The 25,808-nt window shown below is 27.7% G+C and overlaps 1 protein-coding gene across 2 annotated transcripts; it reads right to left on the bottom strand.

Annotated features, from left to right (window-relative positions):
* On the bottom strand, positions 1–25,808 carry LOC145189923 (uncharacterized). Of its 2 annotated transcripts, XM_090090407.1 has the most exons (24): positions 25,716–25,808; positions 23,003–23,087; positions 22,559–22,891; positions 21,403–21,452; positions 20,083–20,359; positions 19,897–19,965; positions 19,506–19,691; positions 19,193–19,369; positions 15,458–15,751; positions 14,426–14,725; positions 14,112–14,277; positions 12,813–12,946; positions 11,422–11,653; positions 9,411–9,556; positions 7,888–8,184; positions 7,415–7,717; positions 6,805–7,268; positions 6,494–6,588; positions 6,161–6,320; positions 4,924–4,987; positions 3,816–3,980; positions 2,014–2,114; positions 776–1,010; positions 1–694 (listed from the first exon to the last, which is right to left on the bottom strand). In XM_090090407.1, the coding sequence occupies exons 1-24, from the start codon at positions 25,716–25,718 to the stop codon at positions 339–341; spliced, it is 4,692 nt and encodes a 1,563-aa protein (XP_089946533.1). In that variant the 5' UTR covers positions 25,719–25,808; the 3' UTR covers positions 1–338. The 2 variants fall into 2 exon arrangements, with proteins under 2 accessions (XP_089946533.1, XP_089946534.1); XM_090090408.1 differs by lacking the exons at positions 1–694; positions 776–1,010; positions 2,014–2,114; ... (6 more) ...; positions 7,888–8,184; positions 9,411–9,556 and adding an exon at positions 11,114–11,342.

Below are 25,808 nucleotides of genomic sequence, written 5' to 3'. Positions count from 1 at the left end.
TTGATTACAACATTATATTCTTGTTACACGACACGAAGATGGAAAAATTACAACGTGTTTGATAGTTATGTAAAATAGATGCAAGGAAATAAATATAACCGATTCACAAACTATGACTATTAAACAAGATAGTTAGGAAATTTGACGACGCCTTTATTGATAATTTCATGTTGCTTAGTATCAAAAACTATTTGTGAGAGAAAACATAAGCGAGAAATTGATTAAAAAAATCGGTTCAAATCTTCCTAGTAAAATGTTTAGTTTAAATAATACTCCTGCTCTCTTCGTGTTTTCCTGTTCGCTTTGTGTTTTCATTTTTGTGTTTATTACAACCGATTTTATAATAAATCATAAAAAAATTTGCCGATGGGTTCTATTCGAATCTTTAGCCATAAAAACTTTCTAAAAAACGCCTCTCTAAATTTAATCCACCAGGGTACTTTAGGCAAGTTGTTCATTTCTTCTCGATACTCTGCTATCAAATCCAGAGGTACTCCTAGATCACTGATGTTCACATACTTAAAATTCACACCGTACATTTTTGAACAGCTCTTGGTCAAATCCAGCAGTTCTTTACAATGTCGAAATAAAATGTCGTCTGTCTTCTTTAGTAATCCTTCGACCATCTCGGCATATTCTATCTCAAACTCTAGAGCTAACTTGAGCAAGTCTTGTTTTAATGCCAACTTTAATTCTAGAAAAGAAGAAAACTTTTAAAAAACTTAAAAAACGCTTTTTTTAAGAAAACTCGTCAATAAAACTGACAAAGACATGCCTAAGGTTGACTTTACTCTGTTGGATTTTGATTTGAGCAGTCTTCGTCGTACTAATTCATATATAGTTCCGATAAAATAAAGGGCTCCCAACGATATCAAAAAAGATATAAAGAACTTTCTGAATAGTGGAGCGTTAAAGCTAATTAAGTTCGCGTTTTTATCTGGTGGTTGATATTTTTCACGTGAGGACGAGTTTGTCGGTAACGACAGGTTTCCCGCTTTAGTTGCCAAATTCTATAAAAAATAAAAAAGTTTATTCTCATACGTAACCAAATACCTTGAAAAAATGTCTAATTTTCCCGTCGGATTTTCTAGAGCAAAATCTTCGCGCGGAATTTTTCCTGTGTTCTGATTGCTTCCTCAGCTGGCGCTCGCAATCAATTTAATTGAAGAATCAATCAGAATTAAAGGAATAATTTCACATGTAAATTTTGCCTAATAAAACCTGATAGACCATGATAAAAAGTAGCTGAGCTACACAGACATTTAAAAAGAATATTATTTAACAGTGTTACACAGACATTTTAAAAGAATATTATTTAACAGTCGTTTAAAACGTCTCTTAAGTTTAAACGTTTATTGGAAACTAGTCCAGCAACTTTGTACATTACTTCCACCTAAAGCAAGGAAAATTCTTACTGCAAGTTATATCAAAGGTAGTTTATCTGGTTATATTAGTTTATTTGAAAGGGAGTATGCCTCCATCTTTATTCAAGCTGTATCAGTCTCATCTAATAGTACTGATGTGATTGCTTATCAACCAGACAACGAAAAAGTACATGCATGAGACATACAAATAATTTTTCATTCTAAAAATTCCAAATACTCTAATTGCAGATGTATTCTTTGGTTAGACAAAAATTTAAAGCAACTTTTTGATTCACACGCGTGTTTTTGTTTCACACGCGCGTTTTAAAAAGTGTAGGAAGGCCAAAAGACTAAGAACTGATGACAAATTAAATAGAGTGGCGGGAATTAGAACACTTTGTATGCTATTTTGCTTTTATTTGCATGTAATAAAATGCCTACTAATTTGAGTTAATTACCCTAATTATGCCTACTAATTTGAGTTAATTACCCTAATGTCCAAAAACATACTGTTGATTAAAAAGCATTAATTACAGTTAAAATCTTGAAAGATGTAAAAATGAAAATTGGTAAAAACTTCCTAAGTCTAAAATTTAAACAGAACATTGGAAAAGTTTATGTTTAAATTGTTAATAGGAAAGAAGCGCACCATTTTATACTTCTCAAGAGCATTTTCCACAACTTTTTGATTCGCCTGGATGAACTGGTTGACACAAGTGCTCAACAAAGATAACTTTCCGGTTAAAACGACTAAATACAAAATTTAGGGAGTAAGTATAAATTTAGAAAATGATGGAGATAATCAAAATGATAACTATGAGAAATAGCACAAAAAAAAACAAAACAAAAAAACAAAAAAAACTAAAAATAAAATAAGAAAAATAAGAAAAAAACATGAAAAATATGAAGCAACATGAAAATGTAGAATTTATATGAGAGAAATTTCTGCTAAAAAAAATCAACAAAACAAAACAACAACAAAGACATTACAAAAAAAAAGCAATTGAAATCATAAGATAGCAAAATAGAGATTTTATTATTTTACAACAAAAAATAACGCTAACTATAAATTCATTCTCATAAACAAGATTTGTTTTTGACCTTCTTCTGAAATACAAAACTCCATATTTACATACAAACAATAACAAGAACGTCAGTTCTCCCTGATAGATGTTCATGACAACCAACCTTAAGCAGCCTCTGACTTAGCATGTTGTTTCTAGCATTACGTAGCATTATTTAGGAAGTAAAACTTATTGAAATCTTTTGATGTCTATGATGAAATCTTTATTGATGCTTTTCACAGTGATCATAAAGCTTTGTAATCTTTTACCTTCTTGTGACTAAACTTTATTTGGTCAGGGCAAAAGATTACAAATTCAGAATTTTAAATATATCATCCAAATTATACTATGCATCTACAGTAAAATAATAAATTACAATTAAATAAACTATAATCAATTATAATTATCATTAATCCGAATATTGATCCAAATTGTTTATTACAAAAGTAATAAATGATAATTAATTATATGTTAATACTAAATTACATAATACTTATATATTATAGAATGTTCAACTGTCACTGACAATTTGGTAAGACTCTACATGGTGAGCATGGTACAAAGCAAAAACGTTTAATTATATGAACCACTTGTAGCTATATTTTTATGTACTATAAAAATTATAGTGCACAAAAATTTAGAAGTTAATTGAGATTGGAAGTAACATAAACTACATTACTATAATAATAATATAAACTTATAAAAATATATCTTTACATCATTGTGAATGATACTAAATTACAAACTAACACTATGTAAATTTACGATATTTTGCATTAAAACCCATTTTTACTTTAACACAGGGGTTTATGCTTATATATACATTATATAACTGTTATATAAATTTGACCATAATTTTATGATTAGATAACATAATATTTCTATTGGCTTGATACAAATTCATTTATTCAATAGATATTGTATTAATATATTTTTATTGGCTTGATATAACTTCATGTATACAATAGATATTGTATTACCATGTTAGGATATCAGTAATTATAGAAGTACTTCTAAAATTATAAAAATGAACTAACAATGTGAAAGAATGAGAAAACCTTTCGTATATGCTATTACATCAAAATTTAACTAATTTTTTAATTTTTTTTATATTAAAAACTTGCTAAAGAAAGTGAAGCAAAATCAATCTTCTTTATATTGTAGAAATTTCCCTTATAGAGAAAAAATTTATTGTTACAATAAAGATCAGGGGGCCAGAGAACAGATAAATCCTTTATCATCATTAATAAACAAAAATCCTTAATACCTGCTTTCTTTTACCTGATGATTTAATATTAAAACATCAAAATTTGCATCAAAAGGTATTAACAAAAGGAAAATAATTTTTCAAAAAGACAAATCTCTGATAAACCAAAATACAATTTACCTCCCATTTTCCCAAAATTATTGGCATAAGTGTGAGCAACAAAGATACCAGCACTGCTAAGCCTTTGTTTGAATGGTTCCACAGCGTACTGGTCAAAAATAGCGTACTTAACAGCACCTGATTCCAGCGATTGAACAACCTCTTCATAACTGAAATACTTGGTTGCTAAGAAAAAAAACACTTGGTTTCCAAGAGAAAAAATCATTTCGTGAAAACTTTAATAGGATTTAATTACCATCGTACTTACCGTCATCATAAATCAAAGCATGAATCAAAACAGAAAACACAAAATAAACCTTACAAACAAAGGGATATTGACACCGCTACATATGCATTACTATTGACAAGTGTAAAGTTGACTGAGCAGAATATGTTCTGATTTTCATTTAACTACAACTGATTTAAGTATAAGGAAAAAATATGTGGTGTCTAATATGAGTGGTATATTTCTATAATACCAAATATGTTAATATAAAAGTGCCAAATGCATAAAAAAATCTGTTAATATAAGAGTGCCAAATGCATAAAAAAATCTGTTAATATAAGAGTGCTAAATGCATAAAAAAATCTGTTAATATAAGAGTGCCAAATGCATAAAAAAATCTGTTAATACAGTACAATCTCTCTAATTCGAATCTCCTTAATTCGACTAAGAATCACTACTTGTTTGTTTTTTTATTTCTATTTGTAGTTTGATCAGAATATTTGACAAAAAATCAACTTTCTATAATTCGAAAATCTCTCTAATTCTATAATTCTCTCTAATTCTATAATTCGAAAATCTCTCTAATTCAAACTTTTATTTTTCCTCATGAAGTTTGAATTAGATTGAATTAGATGAATTGTACTGTATAAGAGTGCCAAATGCATAAAAAAACCTGTTAATATAAGAGTGCCAAATGCATAGAATCATCTTTTAAAAGCTAACATTCATCATAACTAATTCATCCTTCAATTTATTTATAGTTTCTATATGATGCTAAAATTTCTTTTTTTAAATTTAAATCAGAAAACAATTTATAATTATCTAAATCGAAAAAGAAGAGCAGAATGGCAATGAAAAAAAGAAGAGCAGAACGGAAATGAGGATTTAAAACAGTAAACTTACTGTTATCAACAACCATCTTCTTGGATGCCCATTCATACTCTATTGAATCTTCCACACCTATTACCTTTAATTAACAAAAAGTAAATTAAATAAGATAAAGATGCTATAAAAGATAAAAAAATTTTAAAAGTGAAAAAAAAGATAAAGTTCCTGTAATATTAAAAAAATGTTTCTTGTGCATTTCTTAATAACTTAAATTTTACAATAATTTTTTGGTTGTTGTTTTTTTATGTGTATTACTCCATGTGCAATTTTAGGAAATGGAATAAAATCAGAAGGAGGATTTCTTCCTCTTCTTTTACCTTTATTGGGAGCTCTTGCGCCCACTTTGATCGAAAAAATTGTTGGAAATGGTATTGCTTACCTCAAAAGCAATGGAAAAGGAATGAAAATTGCCACATACAAAGGAGACGGACTGTTTTTAACACCCTGGGTCACAGGAAGCTCACTCAAAGATGGATTATACTTCAAAAGAGACAGAAAATATGTGCCCTTCAAAAGAGACAGAAAATATGTGCCCTAATTTCTTCTCGGACCCATTCTCAAAAATCCTTTAAAAAAAATTTTTTTTTTCTTGACATAATAAAATTTTTTAAACTTTTATGCAAATTTGCTTTTGATTAATAATTATTCATCATTGACTTATAAATTTTTCATAACCTTTTTTTTTAAAAAAACTTTATAAGAAAAAGTTTAAGTGTTTTTTACTTTTAGAAATAAAAAAAAAAAAAATTGTTTTAAAAACCAGAAACTTGCATTTTCTTTGAGATTAGGTCTCTGAGTACCTGATACCTCCTTATGAAAAACTGGTAATCAAGGAAGTTATGAGTCTCTATGTATTACCCTCAGATCTTGATTTAAATTTTGCTTTTGAGTTTTTAACAAAGAACTAGAAGTATTATAGAAGTAACTAAGAAGTAACTGACAAATTTGTTTTTATAGAACTTTATAAGAAAAGCATAGAGCATAGTAAAGATAATGAAAGCTTGTGTTCGAAATAGTTAATCTAATGTAGAGGGGGTTACTGAGTAGCAAATCATGTAAAGGAGGTGACTTATAAACACCTACATTTAAACCCAATACATGTAAAACACAAAATATATGTAGAAAACAGTAAAAAAAAATTTTTTTAATGGCCTAAAATGTATAGAAAATGTGATTGACAAAATAGTTTTACAAAGATTGAAAACATCTGGCCTTTTTGTTTTCTTTTACCAAAAATTTTTGAAAAACTCACAGCTTCATTTGGGAAATGTGACTTCATTGCACTAAGTTTGGCCGATGATATCGCTGATGCTACGTTACCAACACAAACTCCAGTTATAACTATTCCAAGCAAAGTCCAGAAAATAATAAAGATTCTCCCCTTTCCAGAGAGCGGTTTTTTATCACCATACCTAACATTTTATAAATAACAATAATTAACATAATTAATGTAACAAATTATAATTATGGAAAACTTAATTATAATTTGCTTTTTTTGTCAATGTTTGGCTTCTAACTTTGGTTTCATAAAAAGAGATTTTAATTTTTATCACTAGCAAATGTTCAATGAAAATATAATGCTCACCCAACTGTTGTACTAGTCATGATTGCTAAGTAAACACCTTCAAATACTCCTGACAAAGAGTAGCACACTCTTCTCTTTTCAGCACTCTGGGGCTCCTAAAAATATACAGTAAGTTTTTTTACATTATATAACAGAAAATACAATTTTGTAAAAAAATAAATTGCCACTTATTTTTGGAAAAAATGATAGCAATATTAATAGAGATTATAAACAAAATCTTGTAAAAAAAAATTAATGAAATAAATGTAATTGGGAAAACAGCTAGTAAATATGTTGTCAGAAATAAGAAAATATTACACAAGTGCACTTACGCAGAGAAAGAAAATTGCACCAGATAAGACATTGATAACAAAGTATAAGATAAACACACTCATTGAATTAATAATTGTTTTCAAAAAAATTTCTTCATTTTGCTTGAGTAAAACTTCTGGAGAATCAGGCACTTGAAGTAACACAAAACCAGGAGAAGTAGCTATTGCTACAAACTCTGCACCTGGAATAATACTTCTAGGATCTAATATTGGCATGAATGCTCCCTTTAAAGTTTGAGTCAAATTTATGACATCTTTGGTGGAAGAGATATTCAAATGTCTGTATATTAAAGTTATATTGCGTTTAAAAGAACTGCAAGTTTGTGCACATAACAGGAGTGATTTTTCAAGAGCTTCAATCATGACTCCAGAAGGTTTTTTGATCGGAGCAACTGGTGATTGCACAAAAGGTACATTTTCAAAGTAATAAACAATAACATCTGGAGCTTCAACCAAACATGTATCTAAATGAAAAATGTTCTCCTTAATTAAAAAAATCAAAACTAAAAAAATAAAAATAGAGAAAAAAAATCAAAAACAATTAAAACAGTATAAAAAGATCAAAAAAAACATCAAAGTTTAGTAACAAACATCAAAGTTACAAACGTACCAAACTCAACTATGTCACTATACTTTCCGACTCCAGTTGCAGTGTATCCAGCAACTTTCAACAAATATTTTGAAAAAACATTTAAATTTAATAAAGTAAATGAAACATTCAACGAGGGAGAGTTTACAACCATCCAGTCCTCAGTCATTTGTGAAACTCCTTCCATAATTCTCTTATATGATATTTGATATCCAGCTGGTATACCCATCCAATCGTCTAATGGAATGGCTTCCCAAGTGACTAATGCAGAATTTGGGTAGTTTAGGCTTGCTACTTCTACATCTGTTGGTTCTTCATCAGGATCTAAAAACTTTTTTTATTTAATAATCTAATTTTTCTATATAAATTTATACATTAATTTGCACATAAATTTTTGTATAAATTTACATATAAATTTGTATATAAATTTGTAAAAAAAAAAAGAGATGAAAAAGTAACAAAATTAAATTTAAATATCCAAAAACACCACATACACCATTCAAGGGTTTCACATGTCAATTCTCCAGACGGGACACCTTCCCCTTGATCTGTCCATGCAGTAACATTAAAAACATACTTTGTTACAGGCAAAAGCATTATGATTCGCAGAGATGTCTCTGAAGAATCCTGTTTGATTGATTCAACTAACGAGCTATCATTCATCCTGTAATACACTGTATAATTTTTTAGTATGCCTTGCAAATAGAGAGGTGGAACCTCATCCCAGCAAATTGTTATTGAGTCTTGATCTTCATCACAGCATTGTAGATTAAGAACAGAAACCACTGGAGCTGAAAACAAAAATGATAAATAAATATCAAACTTTACATGTTTGTTTCCTTTTTTTAATTTTTGTTGGTTTCTCATTTTTAATTTTTCTATTTGTTTCTTATTTGTATTTTTTATGTTGATTTCAAATGATCTTTTTTTTTTTAAAAAAAAAAACATAATAAAGACTAACTATAATTGTTATTGAATTAAATTAACAAATTGAATTAAATTAACACATTTTGTGCTGGTAATTTTTTTCCTAATTTACAATAGGAAGTGAGCAATTTCTCAGTTTTATGTGCAAAATGTTAAAAAATTAAATCAAAAATGTTCTTCTGTCAATAGTCTTCTTCTGTTAGACTTCTCAAAAACTTATTTTTAAATAAATGCTAATATTTGTTATGTTATAATGAATTTGTAAAATCCAAGATTTGTCGGTTCCCACTACTTAATGTTACCATGCAAAACCTGTGTGAAGTGGTTTTGCGCACAGAACATCAACAATTGAATGTTTTGATTAACTTGAAAAAACATTTTAAAACCATAAAGAACTCATTTTTTTACAAATATTCTTTTTACAAGTAGTTTTAACTAGAAGTTTTAACAATTTTTTGTAATATTGACAAAATATTGACATAAATATTGGTATAAAAAGTAATTTGTTTGATTATGTAGATGAATTGTTTTTTTATATTTAAAAATGTTTGTTGATATAATATGAACTGTTTATAAAATATGCTTAATAAATCAAAAATGTCTTACGCTTTATCAAATAATTATTTACAAAACAATTCATAATCATCAAACGATTCATGCCATAGGAGAACTAAGTATACTTTCTCATATTATCCAAAGGAAATTAAAGCCTCTACAAACAGATTCTGAGGCATCATCACAAAATTCAAGATTCAACAAAAACAAGACTTGAATGGTAAAATTTTCAGAATTTTTTTTAAAAAAATTATCAGATAAAAAGTTAAAAAAAAAAAAAAAAATTAGGTATTAAACTAGGTTGATATATAGGTTGTTATTTATATATATATATATATATATATATATATATATATATATATATATATATATATATATATAACATCACCAATATATATTATATATATATAGGTGATATTAGGTTGATATGTGTTAATAGAAAGATCTTTTGTTTTCAATAGAAAACATTAAAAGTTGAAATTTTAAGTTGAAAAACTTGAAAACAAAAAACCTAAAACATACAAAAAAAACTTACTTCCTTCCTCTGTAGTAACAGTAATTCCATTACTGAATGATCCATTGTATTTGTTGTTAATAGCAGCAGATATATTGTATGTAATATAACCAAACAAATCGCTTATCCAAACACTTGTTGCAGATGGATCATTAATTGTTAGAACCCTGTACCAAATACACGAATTCTGATGAAAACTTATAAGTGTTACAATTTGTGAATATCCATTTTTATGACTATAATTACATACTCATAAAGATGTCTTATACTTTTAAATGCTTCCTATAATTCTTTACTATGTTCTTCTAATATTTTTAGGAAATGTTTGTTATATATATATATATATATATATATACACTACTGTTCAAAAGTTTGGGGTCACATTGAAATGTCCTTATTTTTGAAGGAAAAGCACTGTACTTTTCAATGAAGATAACTTTAAACTAGTCCTTATTTTAAACAAATACACTCTATACATTGCTAATGTGGTAAATGACTATTCTAGCTGCAAATGTCTGGTTTTTGGTGCAATATCTAGAGGCCCATTTCCAGCAACTATCACTCCAGTGTTCTAATGGTACAATGTGTTTGCTCATTGGCTCAGAAGGCTAATTGATGATTAGAAAACCCTTGTGCAATCATGTTCACACATCTGAAAACAGTCTAGCTCATTACAGAAGCTACAAAACTGACCTTCCTTTGAGCAGATTGAGTTTCTGGAGCATCACATTTGTGGGGTCAATTAAACACTCAAAATGGCCAGAAAAAGAGAACTTTCATCTGAAACTCAACAGTCTATTCTTGTTCTTAGAAATGAAGGCTATTCCATGCAAGAAATTGCTAAGAAATTGAAGATTTCCTACAACGGTGTGTACTACTCCCTTCAGAGGTCAGCACAAACAGGCTCTAACCAGAGTAGAAAAAGAAGTTGGAGGTCACATTGCACAACTAAGCAAGAAGATAAGCACATTAGAGTCTCTAATTTGAGAAACAGACGCCTCACAGGTTCCCAACTGGCATCTTCATTAAATAGTACCCGCAAAACACCAGTGTCAACATCTACAGTGAAGAGGCGGCTGCAGGATTTTGGGCTTCAGGGCAGAGTGGCAAAGAAAAAGCCATATCTGAGACTGGCCAATAAAAGAAAAAGATTAAGATAGGCAAACACAGACATTGGACAGAAGAAGACTGGAAAAAAGTGTTGTGGACAGATGAATCCAAGTTTGAGGTGTTTGGGTCACAAAGAAGAATGGTTGTGAGACACAGAACAAATGAAAAGATCCTTGAAGAATGCCTGACGCCATCTGTTAAGCATGTTGGATGTAATGTGATGGTCTGGGGTTGCTTTGGTGCTGGTAAGATGGGAAATTTGTACAGGGTAAAAGAGATTCTGAATAAGGAAGGCTATCACTCCATTTTGCAACACTATGCCATACCCAGTGGACAGCGCTTAATTGGAGCCACTTTCATCCTACAACAGGACAATGACCCTAAACACAACTCCAAATTGTGCAAGAACTACTTATAGTAGAAGCAGGCAGCTGGTATTCTATTGGTAATGGAGTGGCCAGCGCAGTCACCAGATCTGAACCCCATTGAGCTGTTGTGGGAGCAGCTTGACCGTATGTTACGCAAGAAGTGCTCATCCAACTTGTGGGACCTGCTTCTAGAAGTGTGGGGTACAATTTCTCCAGTTTACCTCAACAAATTAACAGCTAGAATGCCAAAGGTGTGCAATGCTGTAATTGCTGCAAATGGAGGATTCTTTGACAAAAGCAAAGTTTAATATAAAAATAATGTTATTTCAAATAGAAATCATTATTTCTAACCTTGTCAATGCCTTGACTCCATTTTCTATTCATTTCACAACATATGGTGGTGAATAAGTGTGACTTTTCACGGAAAACACAAAATTGTTTGGGTGACCCTAAACTTTTGAATGGTAGCGCATATCTGATAAAATCAAAACATTAAAAAAAAATTTTTTTTTTGGTAATGTTTTCAGTTCTTCAACAAAAACTTATTGACATACAAATTAATTTGTAAAGAACCATCATAAAATGATGTTCCAACACTTCTCCGCTTTCTTTCTTTGGGCTCTTCAACAGGGATGTAATCTTCTTCACTGATAACAGCAGTGGCAGTAACAGTGTATCCAGTAATATTTCCATGTATATCTGACAAATCTGGAGTTGCCCAAGAAAAATTTAAACCATTTACGCCAACTTCTTGAGCTTCCATATCCAATAGATAAACATCAGGAGCTGAACGAGATGAAAACATTAAAGGCAAAAGAAAAACATTAACGACAAATGTTTTTAATAAGAAAGGTGATAACTGCTTAATTTAAACATTTTAAAAAATTGTAGTTAAAATTGTAGTTATATGAGGTTATTTTAAAAATTGTAGTCATGTGAGGTTAAAATATGCAGAGCACCACCATCAAAATTTACTAGTAAGTTTTAATTTTTTTCCTTTTAACAAAAAGCAATATCAATTAACTTTTTTCATTTATTTGTTTTGAATGTTTTAAAAAAAACTATTGCTAAATAAAAATATAATGTATATTTATTATTTTACTTAAAATTATATCTGCAATGCTCTAATTTGATGAAAAAAGTTTTCGACTCTAAATTTATAACATCTCACTATTGGTTTTGCATCAAGTTCATGACATTTACAACAGATGAGTTGTTGTAATTTACAATTTAAATAATTGCAAAATATCATTTGCATACATTTTATTTGCACTCAAAACTTTTTATTAGGTGAATATTTGCAAAAACGGCAAGAACAAAAGAAACTGCGATCAACAAACATAAAATTGCTTTGAATAAAAGTGAACACAAAATTTTTAGAACTTTTTCCAAAGCTTCAACAACTATTTCTATCATCAAACAGTTTGATAAAACTGGCACATACTTAGCAAAGCAAGATCACGCTAAGATTACATAAGATCATGATCACATAAGATCACGCTGGCCATCAAAGGTAAACAATTGTTTCAAAAAGGCCATAAGTTAAAATAAGTCCAAAGATTTCTGCATCAAAAAATGCAAGGAACATCAATCAATATGAATGCAATGGTTTTTCTAGAATGCTAGCACAATCTCCAGATTTTAATCCAGTAGATCATTTGGATAAAAAAATTAAATCATAGCTAATTCTAAAACTTGCGCATTTCAATGTAATAATGATTAAACAGTAATGCATGGCAATTGTTAACAGTTGAAGAGTCAAAACAGATGCATTTTAAAGAAAATATTTAAAACCTAATATACAAATTTAAAAAACGTAAAAAAATAATTTAGTTTCTTTTAATTAAAAAACAAGACAAAAATGAAAATTTTATATACTTTTTTTATTGAGTGCAAATTTTATGCAAGATATTTTTAAAAGTATTTTAAAATTTTAAAAAATCACCTTTTTCATCTGTGTATGCAGATACCCTTTTGTTATCTTTAGGTCCACTGCCCCTTGAATTCTTACAGTATACAGAAAAATCATATTTGGTGTAAGGGATAAGATCATGAATGTCAAGCTTAGTTGTTGTGTAGCTAAAAATGAAAATTGATACTCAGATATTTATGATTAAATCATGAAAAATATACATATAACATATATTGTAAATATACATTCAAAATTATTTATTCAAAATATGCAATCATAAACCAAATAAATGTATGTATATATCATTAAGATTTAAAAGAAACAACATAATCAAATGTAAAATAGTTTAAGAGAATCTGAATATTTATTTATTGTAAACTTATTACTTTTTAAAAAGTCAACTTTTTTGTAACATTAATTGTAAGTGTTGTGTTTATTATCTTCTTTTAAGACCGGCACCAATCTCTAAGATCAGCCTGTATATTTATACATGTTATAAATATGACACAGTAAGTGTAAAATTAGCGATTTTGAGACTGTTGAAGAAGCATCAAGGACTGGAAACAGAAATAAAGCATTTATATGGTATTTTCCATCACTGCTTCAAAATGAGTGGTACTTGAAAAAATTCCTCATTGGAGGTAATTGCGCATACCAGAAAAAAAAAAACATACACCTGCAAAGTTTGTCCTGGAGAATACAATTTTTTTTTATGCTAAACTCAAAGTTTGTTAAAAGCTCTTTTGAATATGGGAGATATGTTAAAATAATGTGATGTTTTTACCAGGGGAATATAATTTTATATAAAATATGTAAGTAATTCAACACATAATAAAGTTTTTAACTTTATTTTTTTCATTATAAAGATAATCTCTTTTAAGTTTAATTTTAAATCTTTCAATAAAAAAATATTAACATTAATATGTTAAGTAGATTTATATGTGAGCTCAGTGTATCAGTCAAACTATTTGTTTTTCTTGATGCAGGGTTATATTCAATTTTTAAATTTATAATTTTATTTATCTTTATGTTACATTAAATTTACAATTAACTAAAAATGCTGTTATTAAAATTTCTTAGAGGAATTTTACCCTTCATTCAAAAACAAAGGTTGAGAACTTTTTTAAAAACTTTCTTTTACTATTTTTACATTTTAGAGAAAAAAAATGGCAAGAAGGATGAAAAAAACCTAATGGAGTTTTTTAAAGCGCAAATTAAATATTAAGCTGTTGATTTCTAGCCACTGAGCAACAAGCCAGTGCTAGGAAGAACTAATTTGATTTTAAATAAAATAAAAAAAAAAAAAAAAAAAAAAAAAGAATACTAACTTACTTAACACAATTTTGTATTGGTGCAAATCCATCTTCTTCTCTGACTAAGCAAAACATTCTGTTTTCCAACACTCCCCACAATTGCACATCAACATCTTCCCATTCAATATGCATAGAAGTGGAATTAATATAGTGTGCATATGTCACATTAGGAAAAATGGTTGGAGCTAAAAAAGATTTTTATTTAGTTTCATTCATGTGTTATCTATTAAACTGTTAAATCAAATTAGAAAAGTATTTAAAAAATAAAAAAGTGTATATAAAAATATAGTAAATATATGTAACAAGTATAGCATAAGTGTAAGTAAACAATACTTGAAGATAATGTTTTTAAACTGATAGAGTCAGTTTTTTTCCCACAACCACCAGCAGTGCATGCAGCAAGGTTACAACTGTACATGGTGTCATAATCCAAGTTGAGTGCTTGACCTTTCAATGCTGGATCTGAGAACTCAAATGTAAATACAGAGTTTTCATTTTCTTCATTTTTACAAATCAACTGGTATGTTGAAACAATGCCATTTCTTAAACTAGGGTCTACTTCTTCCCAAGTGAAGTTAAATGCTGATGGCCAAACCACTTTTCCTTTGAAGTTTCTTGGCTCACCAGTAGGTTCTTAAATGAAAAAAATTATCTTTGAGTTGCATCGATACTTAACTCTAAATAAAATTAAAAAAAAAAAAAAAAAAGATAATTGGTTTGTGATGACAACAAAAATACTTGTTCTATATTTTGGTTAAGTACTTTTGATGGAGTAAAAAAAATGGAGCTTTGCTTTTACATCTAAGCAAAAGTTAAGTTACTCCATCAACAAATTAAATCAAATTAACATCAAATAACTGATAGAAAGTGAACAAATTATTAATTTTAACTTTAAAAAGGCTTTTTTAACATTTTTCGTTTGAATACTCAAATTAAATATTCACTTATTTTTTAAAAGAGTTTTCTATGAGAAATATTTTCTAAATATTTTTTTAGTAAAGTTTTCTTCTGTAAAAAAAAGCTGAGTTTTTTTTATTATTTTTGATAAAATTGTCTTCTTTGAGAGAAGCTGATTTTTCTTAGTAAAATTGTCTTCTTTGAGAGAAGCTGATTTTTCTTATTTTTAGTAAAAATTGAAAATGTTTCCTTTTACAAAAAAAAAAAAAAAAAAAAAAAAAAACAACAACAGCAATTTAAAATGATTAAAAATCATTGATCATTTTCAGATTATCATAATGATTCTCTGATTCTTTTCAGATTTGCGTAAACATTAATGATCCTCAAAGTTGCTAAAAGTTCTGGAAAAAAAGTTAATTTTGGTAAAGAAAGATTTTTTGAAGGAAGAGGACTGAACAAAAAACTTACCGCTCTCATTTGTTGTGATGTTAATTAACATATAATTGTCACTCACCACCATAGTGTAAGCCTCAACCTTGCACCGAACATTATAGGTGGTGAAAGAGCTAAGATTGCTTACAGAGTAACTGGTAGTAAGGGCACTAATGTTTTTCAGCCACACTGTACTGTAAGAAGATTTATACATACATGTATAACCACGAAAGTTACTTGAGTTCTGCATCAAACTTTTATCAAAGTTTTCCCATTTGATTGTGAAGCTTGACTTAGTTGTTTCCCATGAATTTATAGGTGGAAATGGTACTGAAAAAAAACAAAAAAAAACAGATCGTATCTTATGGTCATAACAGCCATTATCAATAAAATGATTCTACCAAAGAACAACTAACACCAAAACACTTAAGAAAACTTTTCTCTACAAGAAAATGTAAAACATTGAAAATCATTTTATAAGTCTCTTTAAAACATTTTGCCTTTTCAAACAAATGTACTGGAAATATTTTGCCTAAAAATATTTTTTCTTACTCATACAAAAAAGTTGTTTTAATTTATTTTACTTTTTCTAACTTTTATTTTTCTTACTTTTGTTTATTTTACTTTCCCTGACTTATTACACAATTTATTCACTCATTAGTTATCAATAATAACCTACAATTTAAGTTACATGATTCTATTCTATAACATATATTTTTTAAATTCTTATACTCCCCTATCTTTCAATGGGGGAAAAGGGTGATTAATGATAATGTTTATTTTCAAGTCAATGGTTTAAGGACGTTTTATTTTGATGATTTGTTTCAAACTTATAAAACATCGAGAAGTTTCCATCATGTAAAGTTTATTGCTCTAATCAAATTTAAAGTACAACCATTCAAAATTCTACCATTTTTTATTGACAGAAACGATTTGAAATATTTTGAAGTTTCACATTAACTTTTATAACAACTTGTTTGATTTTAATGATTCTTTCTTTAGATTTTAAATTTCTTTATTGGGCTCCAGTGTTCAGGACAGTTGGTAGAAACTTTATGTGTTAAGTAACACTGACCTAAACTCTATTTCAAAAATAGAATCATTTTCTGAATCAGGTCAAAAAGCACCAAACCAATTTTTTTTCTTTTTTTCTGAGTTTATAAGTTCTTAAATGTCAAAAATTTTTGTTTTTCAATGTCAGTTAGGAAATTTGTCCTGCAAGCCATGGAATTTTGTTTTATCAGGCTTTTCCATCTTTTTTTGGAAGAAAATGGTTGATAAAAAGAATGAACAAAGGATGAGAATGGAAGTCTCAAGAAATATGCTTTGCTTCCTTTCTAAATTGAAATCAGATGCATACTAAATATTTATAACAGCATGTACATGTAAACTATTTGTTTAGAACTATGAAACTTAAAACTCACCATTAAATAAAATAAAAAATGAAAAAACTAATTTAAAGTGAAACATTTTAATTTAGTAGATAAAAATATGAAGCTCAATCAAAAAGATTTTTCCCAATCAATCTTAGAGCTGAATTAATGTTGAAATTAGATCTAGTGCTTCATTACTTTACCAGATTATTAATCAAGACAGTAAGAGAAAATTAAACAGAAAAAAAAAGGTATCAACATCAACATCAACAATTCAAATCTTAAAACAGTTACAAAAATGGTGATTTATTGTTATTCATAGAATGGAATCTTGAACAGCTTAGCACACTCCATGTGGAAAAAATCATTAGCAACTAAGAACAAACCCCCAGTCATTGTTGCTACATTTCACCACAAAAGAAATTCTAGTTTTAATTATGGCTTTCCAAATAAAAATGGAAAAATTCTTGAGTCCAGAGACACAAGTAATGAAAGACACAAGTAATGTGAATGCAAAATTCTATCAATTAATCCCTCATTAAAGAACGTCCACTTAGCTTAAAAATGAAAAAAGAAACCACTCATGCATGATAAGCTCATCTTTATATTAGATGGATGCTATTATAACATATGCTCATACAACAAATCTTATTATGCAAAAATTAATGTAAAATTATGAACTAATTATGTTAATTATATTAAAATGTTCATCATAAATCATAACATTTCAGATACTTAAATAACTTTTAGTTAGAGTTAAAAGAGTAGTTAAATGTTAAATTTTATGATAAAAATTCTCAGCAAATTTTACACTACTAAAAAACATTAACTATATTATGAAGATTACAGCCTTGATTAGACCAGGTGTGTTTGTTTGGTCTAGAAACAACTAACAACTTTTAAAATATACAAATTATGAATTTCAGATTTATGAAAAACAAACTTTATAACAAAGAAAGGCATAAAGTAACTATTTTTGAAATCCCAAATCAATTTTAAGAAATCAATTTAAATATGGACAGTATCTCTCTATTATCATCAGAAACTTTTCTTGAAAAAAATATTTTTGATGTGCTGAAGTTCAATTAATTTTATATTTACTTTATTGCAGTTCTTATGCCTAAAAAACAAAGATATGGAAAGTCCATGGTAAGCATCACATCATCATGGTAAGTATTGCATAATATCCTTGGGAACTGTTTGGAGTTAGTCAAATTAAACAATGGCAACTTGAATGAAGCTGATGTAAAGAGAATTTCAGAAAGATTATTTACAAAACTTTAAATTTAGCTAACACAACCCCTCCTTTGAGTAGGTTCCATAACTTGGTTGCAGAATTTAACACTTAGGACAAAATATTTAGCCCTATGAAGCAACAAGTTCTAGAAATTTACCTTTTTTGTATGCTTTTCTCTAAGTTTCAAAAAAGCCTTCAACTAGGCCATTACTTCAAACCCAAGTTTATAACCAAAAATGTTAAAAGGGAATGAGAAATTACGGCTTAGATTCTAAGTTTCCAATTAATAAAAATTTCTTTGTTCATGTTCTGCATTTTCCTGATTACCCCCCCCCCCCCCTAGCTCTTAAAGATTATCAGAGCATAATTTTAAGCTAGTTTATGTCCAAAAATGCTCACCAAACAGGAAATTGAAATTTCAGTTATTGACTCATCATTTGGGGCCAGATCATGAGTTTTGAAAATTTGCTTGTTCACTTTTGTATCTGCATTCAACACACAACATCATGTTTTTAAATTTCTTTCAAAGGCAAGCAGAGCATTTAAGCTGAGTTTTAATGAAAAATTACAAATAAATCAAATGGAAAACTTAATTTTCAATGTAAAAACTAAGATTTAGTTTTTTTTCTTTATTATACAAAATTCTGAAATTTTTCTGATAAATTTCTTCTGATTTTTCCACCTAATATATTGCCTTGGATAGTCATTTTTTGACTGTTTTTATTTAGATTTTGTTAACATAAATAGTATTAAAAATTATTATTGTAAATATAAAAAAATTACAAAGTATTTAAAAGAACTAAGCGTCACAGTATAAACAATTGACAAATCTACAATAACTATAATGTAATCTATACATATTACATATAACTATATATATAGTCTATGTAATATAGAAAATATATATTTATTATAGATAATATGTATAATCTATAAAAACTTTAACAAATTCAAATAAAAAATTTAAACAGGTGCCTTTAACTTTTATTTTCTAGCCAAAATAAAATTACTTAGACTAAGATTATAGATCAAAATATAATCTCATGTAATCATTATATTAGAATACTGTAAATATTCAATCATTCTTTGCTACTTGTTTAAAAGTTCACAGCTAATTGCAAAACTCATTTAAACGTAAAACATAAAAAAATAATTTCTTACAAGGGCACTCTATATAACAATATGGCTGAAGTTCACAAAAAGCATCTGCATATTCCTCAGTGATGCGGCAATAATTTGAATATCTTGCCTTTCCACAAGTTCCTTGAGAATAGTTGCCACATTGTGAAAGACCTTTGTTAAAATTGGGGATGATATAACTGATGGGTGCTCTATAACCTGGAAATCAAGGCTAATTTTTTTTAAAAAAAATAGTTCAATTTAGAATGATCATAGCAGTTCTTTTAAAAGGAATTTTAAAAATATGTTTTTCAACCTGTTTGGTTACAAAAAATTAAAACATTTTTCAACTTACCAAAGAAATAACCTTTGTAACTAGCATTTTGTGTAACTGCGCCATCCTTTGTAATCTGAAAAGCCCCAACAATAGGAGCTGAGAGTATATCACTAACTTGGTTACCCATAGCCATGTAGTAGTAAATTTTGATACTGCCATCACCTGTTTTTTTGGCCATCCCCCCAAACATGAAGTTTGGAATTCCTAAAAGTTGGTTAAAAAAATATATAAAGAAAATCAATGACCATTTCAAAATATTTGTGTTATTAAAGATTTATGCCTCATAAAAAGATATAGATTAAGATGCAAATAACCATAGTTAATTGTGTTATTATGTTAATTGTATAATCCTACAAAATTATAAAACTTATTAAAAAAAAAAAAAAAGTAAAACAGTTAAGAAATATACCAGGAGTGCTAGGGATAAATGAGGGATCAAACCCATAATTTGATTCACTTATAGATTGATATGGTAAACCTTAAAAAAAAGTATGCACAAAGATTCAAATGTTCATAATTTATTCTAATAAAATAACTAAAATTAAAACTAACTCATATTTAATATAAATAAAAACTATTAATTCAAATTTTATACTTGACATTGCTAATATAGATGCTGCTGATATCAAGGAACCAGAATTTAATGGACCTTTTGATAAAAAAAGTTTTGTTAAGGTGTTTTGTGATGGAACATTTAGCTTAATCCATTTTCCATCAGAAAACGTTTTATTATATTGGCTCATTCCGACACAAAAACTGGCATATACTTGTTTAAAAGAATTTATAGACTTGTATCCATTTTTATCATCAATAAAGGCTTCTTTGTTTATAGTTGCATTGTTATACCAAGATGGTGCTAAATAAGTCCATATCTAAAAAAACAAAATAATTTAGTATTTTACATTTATTTTTAAACATTTTTTTATGTTATTTCTAAATAATATTTTTGTAATATATGTTAAAAACCAAAAATTTATTCCATTCAATTTTCAACAACTGAAGTAAGTATAGCTTTATATTCCCTTAAAACTGATATTTGGATCAATCCATGCCAACCACAGAAACTGTTGAAAGTAATTGGGTTGGCATATATATACAAAAAAAGCAAGTCTTGAAAATTTTAGATCAATATATAATATGGTTTTTGAGAAAACACTATTTTAAAAATAGGGTATTTTGCATAAATTTAAAAGGCTTTTATCATGGCTTTTAACAGCTATAAACTTTTGAACAAGTTAATTTTATACTTCAATTTTTTTAAATATAGAAAGTATGCTGTGGATACTTTTAGAAAAACAAAAAGTTAAAAATCTGACTTTTAATTTTTTTCCATAATGGCAGGCTAAGGTTGATATTTTTGTTATTAAATGAAAAATTTTTATGAATTTAAAGAGCTTGATCTTACAAATAAGATTAAAAATTGCTACAAATCAAATTGTATGTTGATCTACTCATGTTGGATAAACATTTTAGAAAAATTCAGTTGATTAAGAGAGCTTCATTCAAAAGTTATAAGTCATCAAACTGAACTGGACTTAGATTTTTAAAAAATTGATCCTTGATGCAAAACATCTGTTACCTAAGATGTTTTCTTAAATTTTCTTATACCCATCAATCAAAGAGTGTTTATTAACAAAAACCAAAAATACCAATGGGTATTTATTTATAAACCCATAGATTTTCTCAAAAAGTCAGGTAAATTATCAAGATGAACAAACTAAAATTAATTGTTCATCTTTGTAAAGCTCAGAAATTATAACAAAATATTGTAAAACTCAGAAATTATAACAAAATAATTGCATTGTATTTTGTTGATGAAATACCTAAAAATCAAAATATCAGTAAAACATTTCTTAAGATGAAAAATTTTAAGTAAAAAATATCTTAGGAAGTTATCTAAAAATTTAAAACTTACTGAGTTAGGCATAGGTTGCAAGAGAAAATCATAAATACCATCGGTGCAGTCTAAAAAGAAGTTTTTATCATAAACAGCATTTATTTAAAAAAATTCAGCAGTGACAGTTGCTGAGGACATACCAAAAAGTTTAATAAACCTTGTCTTATAAAATTTTTTTCAATTGAGAACTTAATTTTTTTTAAAGCAAACAAAATTAAATACCAAAAAGTATGATACATACAAACTCACACTTCTGTAAAAGTGAATACAAAATTTAAATGTGTTTATTACTATATATTTTAAATAAACATAAAAATTAGTCTGAATTTTTTAAGAACAAGTTTTTTACAAAAGGTTCTGATTTCAATAAAAATACTGAAGTAAAGACTGGTTTGTATTCAGGAATTTCCTTTTCAAAGCTTTAGAAACTTTTTTACATAATCATAAAGAAAAGCAAAATAAACTTATGTTAAAAGCATTTTAGGTTAAGATAGACCAAAAAATATCATTATGACAGTATGGACTTTTTTAAATAAAAATTGTTTTTTGCTATTTTCTCAAATAATTTAATTTAATAATCTTATCATTTTATTTAATCTCATCTTATCTAGTTTATCATGTGGCAAATATTAGGGTTTTTAATGGGATTTTTAAAACTTTGACTTCGAATTAGAGGTCTATGTTTTTATACTTTTCTGAATCAGCATAAAATTCTCTATCATAATCAGTCATAAAAAAAAAAGGGGGAGGGGGGCGAGAAACTGCAGTAACACCTTAAATGTTTGAATGTAATAAGATTGTTGCTCATAGATAAACTGTATTTCAGAGCAAAACAAATAAAAGACAGATAAATAGTTTTAGCATTACAAACACTGAGCTATTTTCAACTCTGATTAATTTAAAATCTTTTTTAATCTTTTACAATTAATATATTGGTGAATTTATACTCACAAATATAAAACTCAAAAATAAATCCTATTTTAATTCTCATTTAGTGATTTTAGTAAGCTATTTTATAAATTAACGCATGGATGGTTAATTTTTAATTTACGTATTTGTTAGTAGGTTGTAATTTTTCTCATATATAATTTTTTGCTGGATTATTAGTTTATTGACATACCAGGAACTCCTTTTTATAAAAAAATAATGTCTATAAAAAAATTTAGAAAAATACCTTGAGCATTATATGAAGTACTCAAAGTCTTCTTTCCAGTTAACACATATCGAGAAAACATTTTACAATCTCCAATGTTAATCATTATTATGTACACACTATTGTTTTTTAAATATGAAGATGTTCCAGGAACTGCCAATCCATTTTGACTTCTTAACTTAGTTATGTTTGAAAAATTTGACTCATTGAGCAATTTGTATTTGACAGTGACATTAGTCTGTGAAGAATCAAGTGTCACATTGCGCCAATCAATTCCAACTTGTAACTTTGAAGACCAAGCAATGCTGAGCAAACTGTTTTGTGTATACTCTTCATCATCATTGTTAAAGCATACTAAGAAGCAATATTTTTGCTTTTAGTTTATTTATTTTAAAAACATGATTTAAATTCAATCCAGCATTGTTAAATAAAAGTGTAATTGAAAATCCAATATTAAACTCTTACTTGAAGTTGAATACATAAACTTGATGAGTAGTAATGCAATCAGATATATACCATTCCTGTCCAAGCATTTTTTATGAAAATGTGTCTGTAAGAAAATGTGATACAACTTAAAATAAAACAAAAATAAAGCACATGCCAATGTTGTTTTTTTTGCCCATGTCAACAAAATTGGTGCGAATTTTCTGGTCAGTAAAGTTTAGAATTATATTGATTTTTATGCTTTTTATGCTTTTTTTGCAGCCTTATTATTGAATATGAACAAAAAAATAGTGAAAATCACGGATCTTTGAATAATGGCCTGGATTTTTCTTTTTTGTTTGGGGGGTATAAAGGAAGTTTTAAGAATTTAGAGTGTCTCTCAAATATCTACATATACCTTTCATAACTACACAATATGAATTTACATGTAGTTATAAAATTGGTCGAGGAAGCGATTGCCTAATGATCTGGAATAACATCACAAATGTAAGAAGGTTTAAAGCAATGGTTAATAAACACGTTTTTTCAAACTGAAAATAAGTTTAGACTTTAGCTTCGGTTTCATCGTTTGATAAATTCCCCTTTAGACCTTGAAACTATAAGTAATGTCAGTCCACCCCACCCCACCCCACCCCACCCCACCCCACCCCACCCCACCCCACCCCACCCACACCCCCTTTCCTAAATCCTCTACTGAGCTAGCCCAAACTTTTGAAATTGTTTCACTGCATCTGCCCTTGATGTTGCCTTGATTTCTTGTATTGACATCTGTAATAAACAGCCTCTAAATGTTACAATGTAAATAACAAATGAAAGAGCCAACAGGAAAAAACGGCGATGACAAATTTCCCATTTTGTGATATCCCGTTTTTTAAGTATAAAACGAAGAGAATTTTGGATTCTTAAGCAAAAGGAATATTTTACAGAGCATATCAAAAGAATGCACAATTCAAAAACAAATCCAAGCAAATGGCAGTTTGAACTTTAAAATTTTTGGGTTTACTGCTTGTTGATGAAGGAAAAATCTTTTTGACGCTTTTTTCACTGATTCATGGACTTGTTTTTCCCCAGGATTTTTACATATTTATAATCTTTATAGTTATTTATTTTTAATAGAATTTAAATGTAAAAGCTAATTTTTCAAAGTGTTAATTGAAATAACTATGTCTTTAATTGTAAAGCTATAAAAATTGTAGTCACAATTTCAATATATTTTAAAAATTACTGATATTAAATAAATAAACTCTAAGAAAAATAAGTAATCATAGGGCTAAGTATTAGGATGTGATATCAAGTTTTTTTTTCTTGAAAACTCTTCAATAATATCTATAAAATGAATATTGAGAAAAAAATTAGATTCAATTGATATTATTTAGTTTTGAAAATGACTGTTCGATAGTGCAAGAAAAATTCTCAAGTTTCAATCTTTGGAAAAGTTGACTCCTAGTGGCCTCTTTAATACCAAATAAAATTCTTTAATATCGAATAAAATTCTCTAATATCGAATAAAATTCTTTAATATCGAATAAAATTCTTTAATATTGAATAAAATTCTTTAATATCGAATAAAACTCTTTAATATTGAATAAAATTCAGCAAATGAATGTTCATTTTTTAAAATGTAATGTCTAAATTGCTGTCACTCAAAAGGAAGTTCTTTTTCATTTCATTCCTTTTTATAAATTTGTGAAATTTTTGATTCTCTCATATCATATGAGAAGATCAAGGAACCATTTTGAGGGTCCCTAAAATCGAGGGTTCCAAGCTGCAACCTACTTTGCATATGGATTGCCTATGATGACACTGTAAGTTGTTTAATGGAAAGTAATTGACACTGAAGATCGAAAACTATTTGTTTTATATCCGAAGTATTCAGCCGAAATTTTTCTTTTCAAAATTATTACTTTTCGACCGTCGAAAAGTAATAATTCCATCCATAATGCTGTCAACTAAGAATAAGAATATTAATTTTTTTGATCGTAGAATTAGCAAACTTCTGAGTTTTTTTTCACTCTGGTTGGTAAGTTAAAATTTATCTATTTTTTAACAAAACTTTTGTTTAGTAGCTGTAAGTTATATTTTCAAAAGTTTAAAACATTTTGGTTAACAACAAAAAAAAAAAGAACTAAAAAATTTGAAACTAATTTTTTTTAAAAGTTGCAATTAATACCATAAATTATAATTTTAGGCCTAGCTTTATGAGCGAACATTTCGGTTCAATCTTTTTAAAGCATTAACAATTCAAACATAGAGTTTGTAACGAGTATCTTACACCAACAACGAAATATTATTCATCAAACTTAAATATTATAATTTGTTTTCTGGATTGCTACGAGGACAAGAAGCATAAAAAAAATCGTTTTAATTTCTATATTTTTAAATGACGTCATGTAATCAAGTTTAAATGTTGAGTAAAAGATAACAAAAGTTTCTGTAAGTGAAATTTAAAAACTCGATTATCCAGTTAACTTTAGAAGAGTTTGCCAATAAAACAAGCTTTTTGTTTTTTTGTTGTTTTTTTTTTAATGTATTTTCCCTGTTCATGCAGACAAATCGATATGCATAAGTTTGTCTCTCCTTTACCATAACCTGACATTGATAATCGAGATAAATACTTCTGAAAAATCATAAATACAATCTTTTTTCGCCCATTTTCGTTTTTAACGAAAAATAATCTTTTGAAGTATGAAAATTTTTGATCGTTTTAACAGTAAAAGAATAACATAACACTTACCATTTTGTGCAAAAATCCAAAATTTGCTCTACAGAAAGTTTTATTACTAAGAAAAGTTATTATTTATTGCATGATTAATTATATTGGAACGAT

Source organism: Hydra viridissima, unplaced genomic scaffold (genome assembly GCF_058129835.1).
Source record: "Hydra viridissima isolate aposymbiotic clone 2 unplaced genomic scaffold, HvirCarnegie_v1 scaffold_6, whole genome shotgun sequence".
In the NCBI taxonomy this organism is placed as follows: Eukaryota; Metazoa; Cnidaria; class Hydrozoa; order Anthoathecata; family Hydridae; genus Hydra; species Hydra viridissima.
The sequence above is the reverse complement of the archived record's forward strand: the minus strand, read 5'-3'. Positions and strand labels throughout refer to the sequence as shown.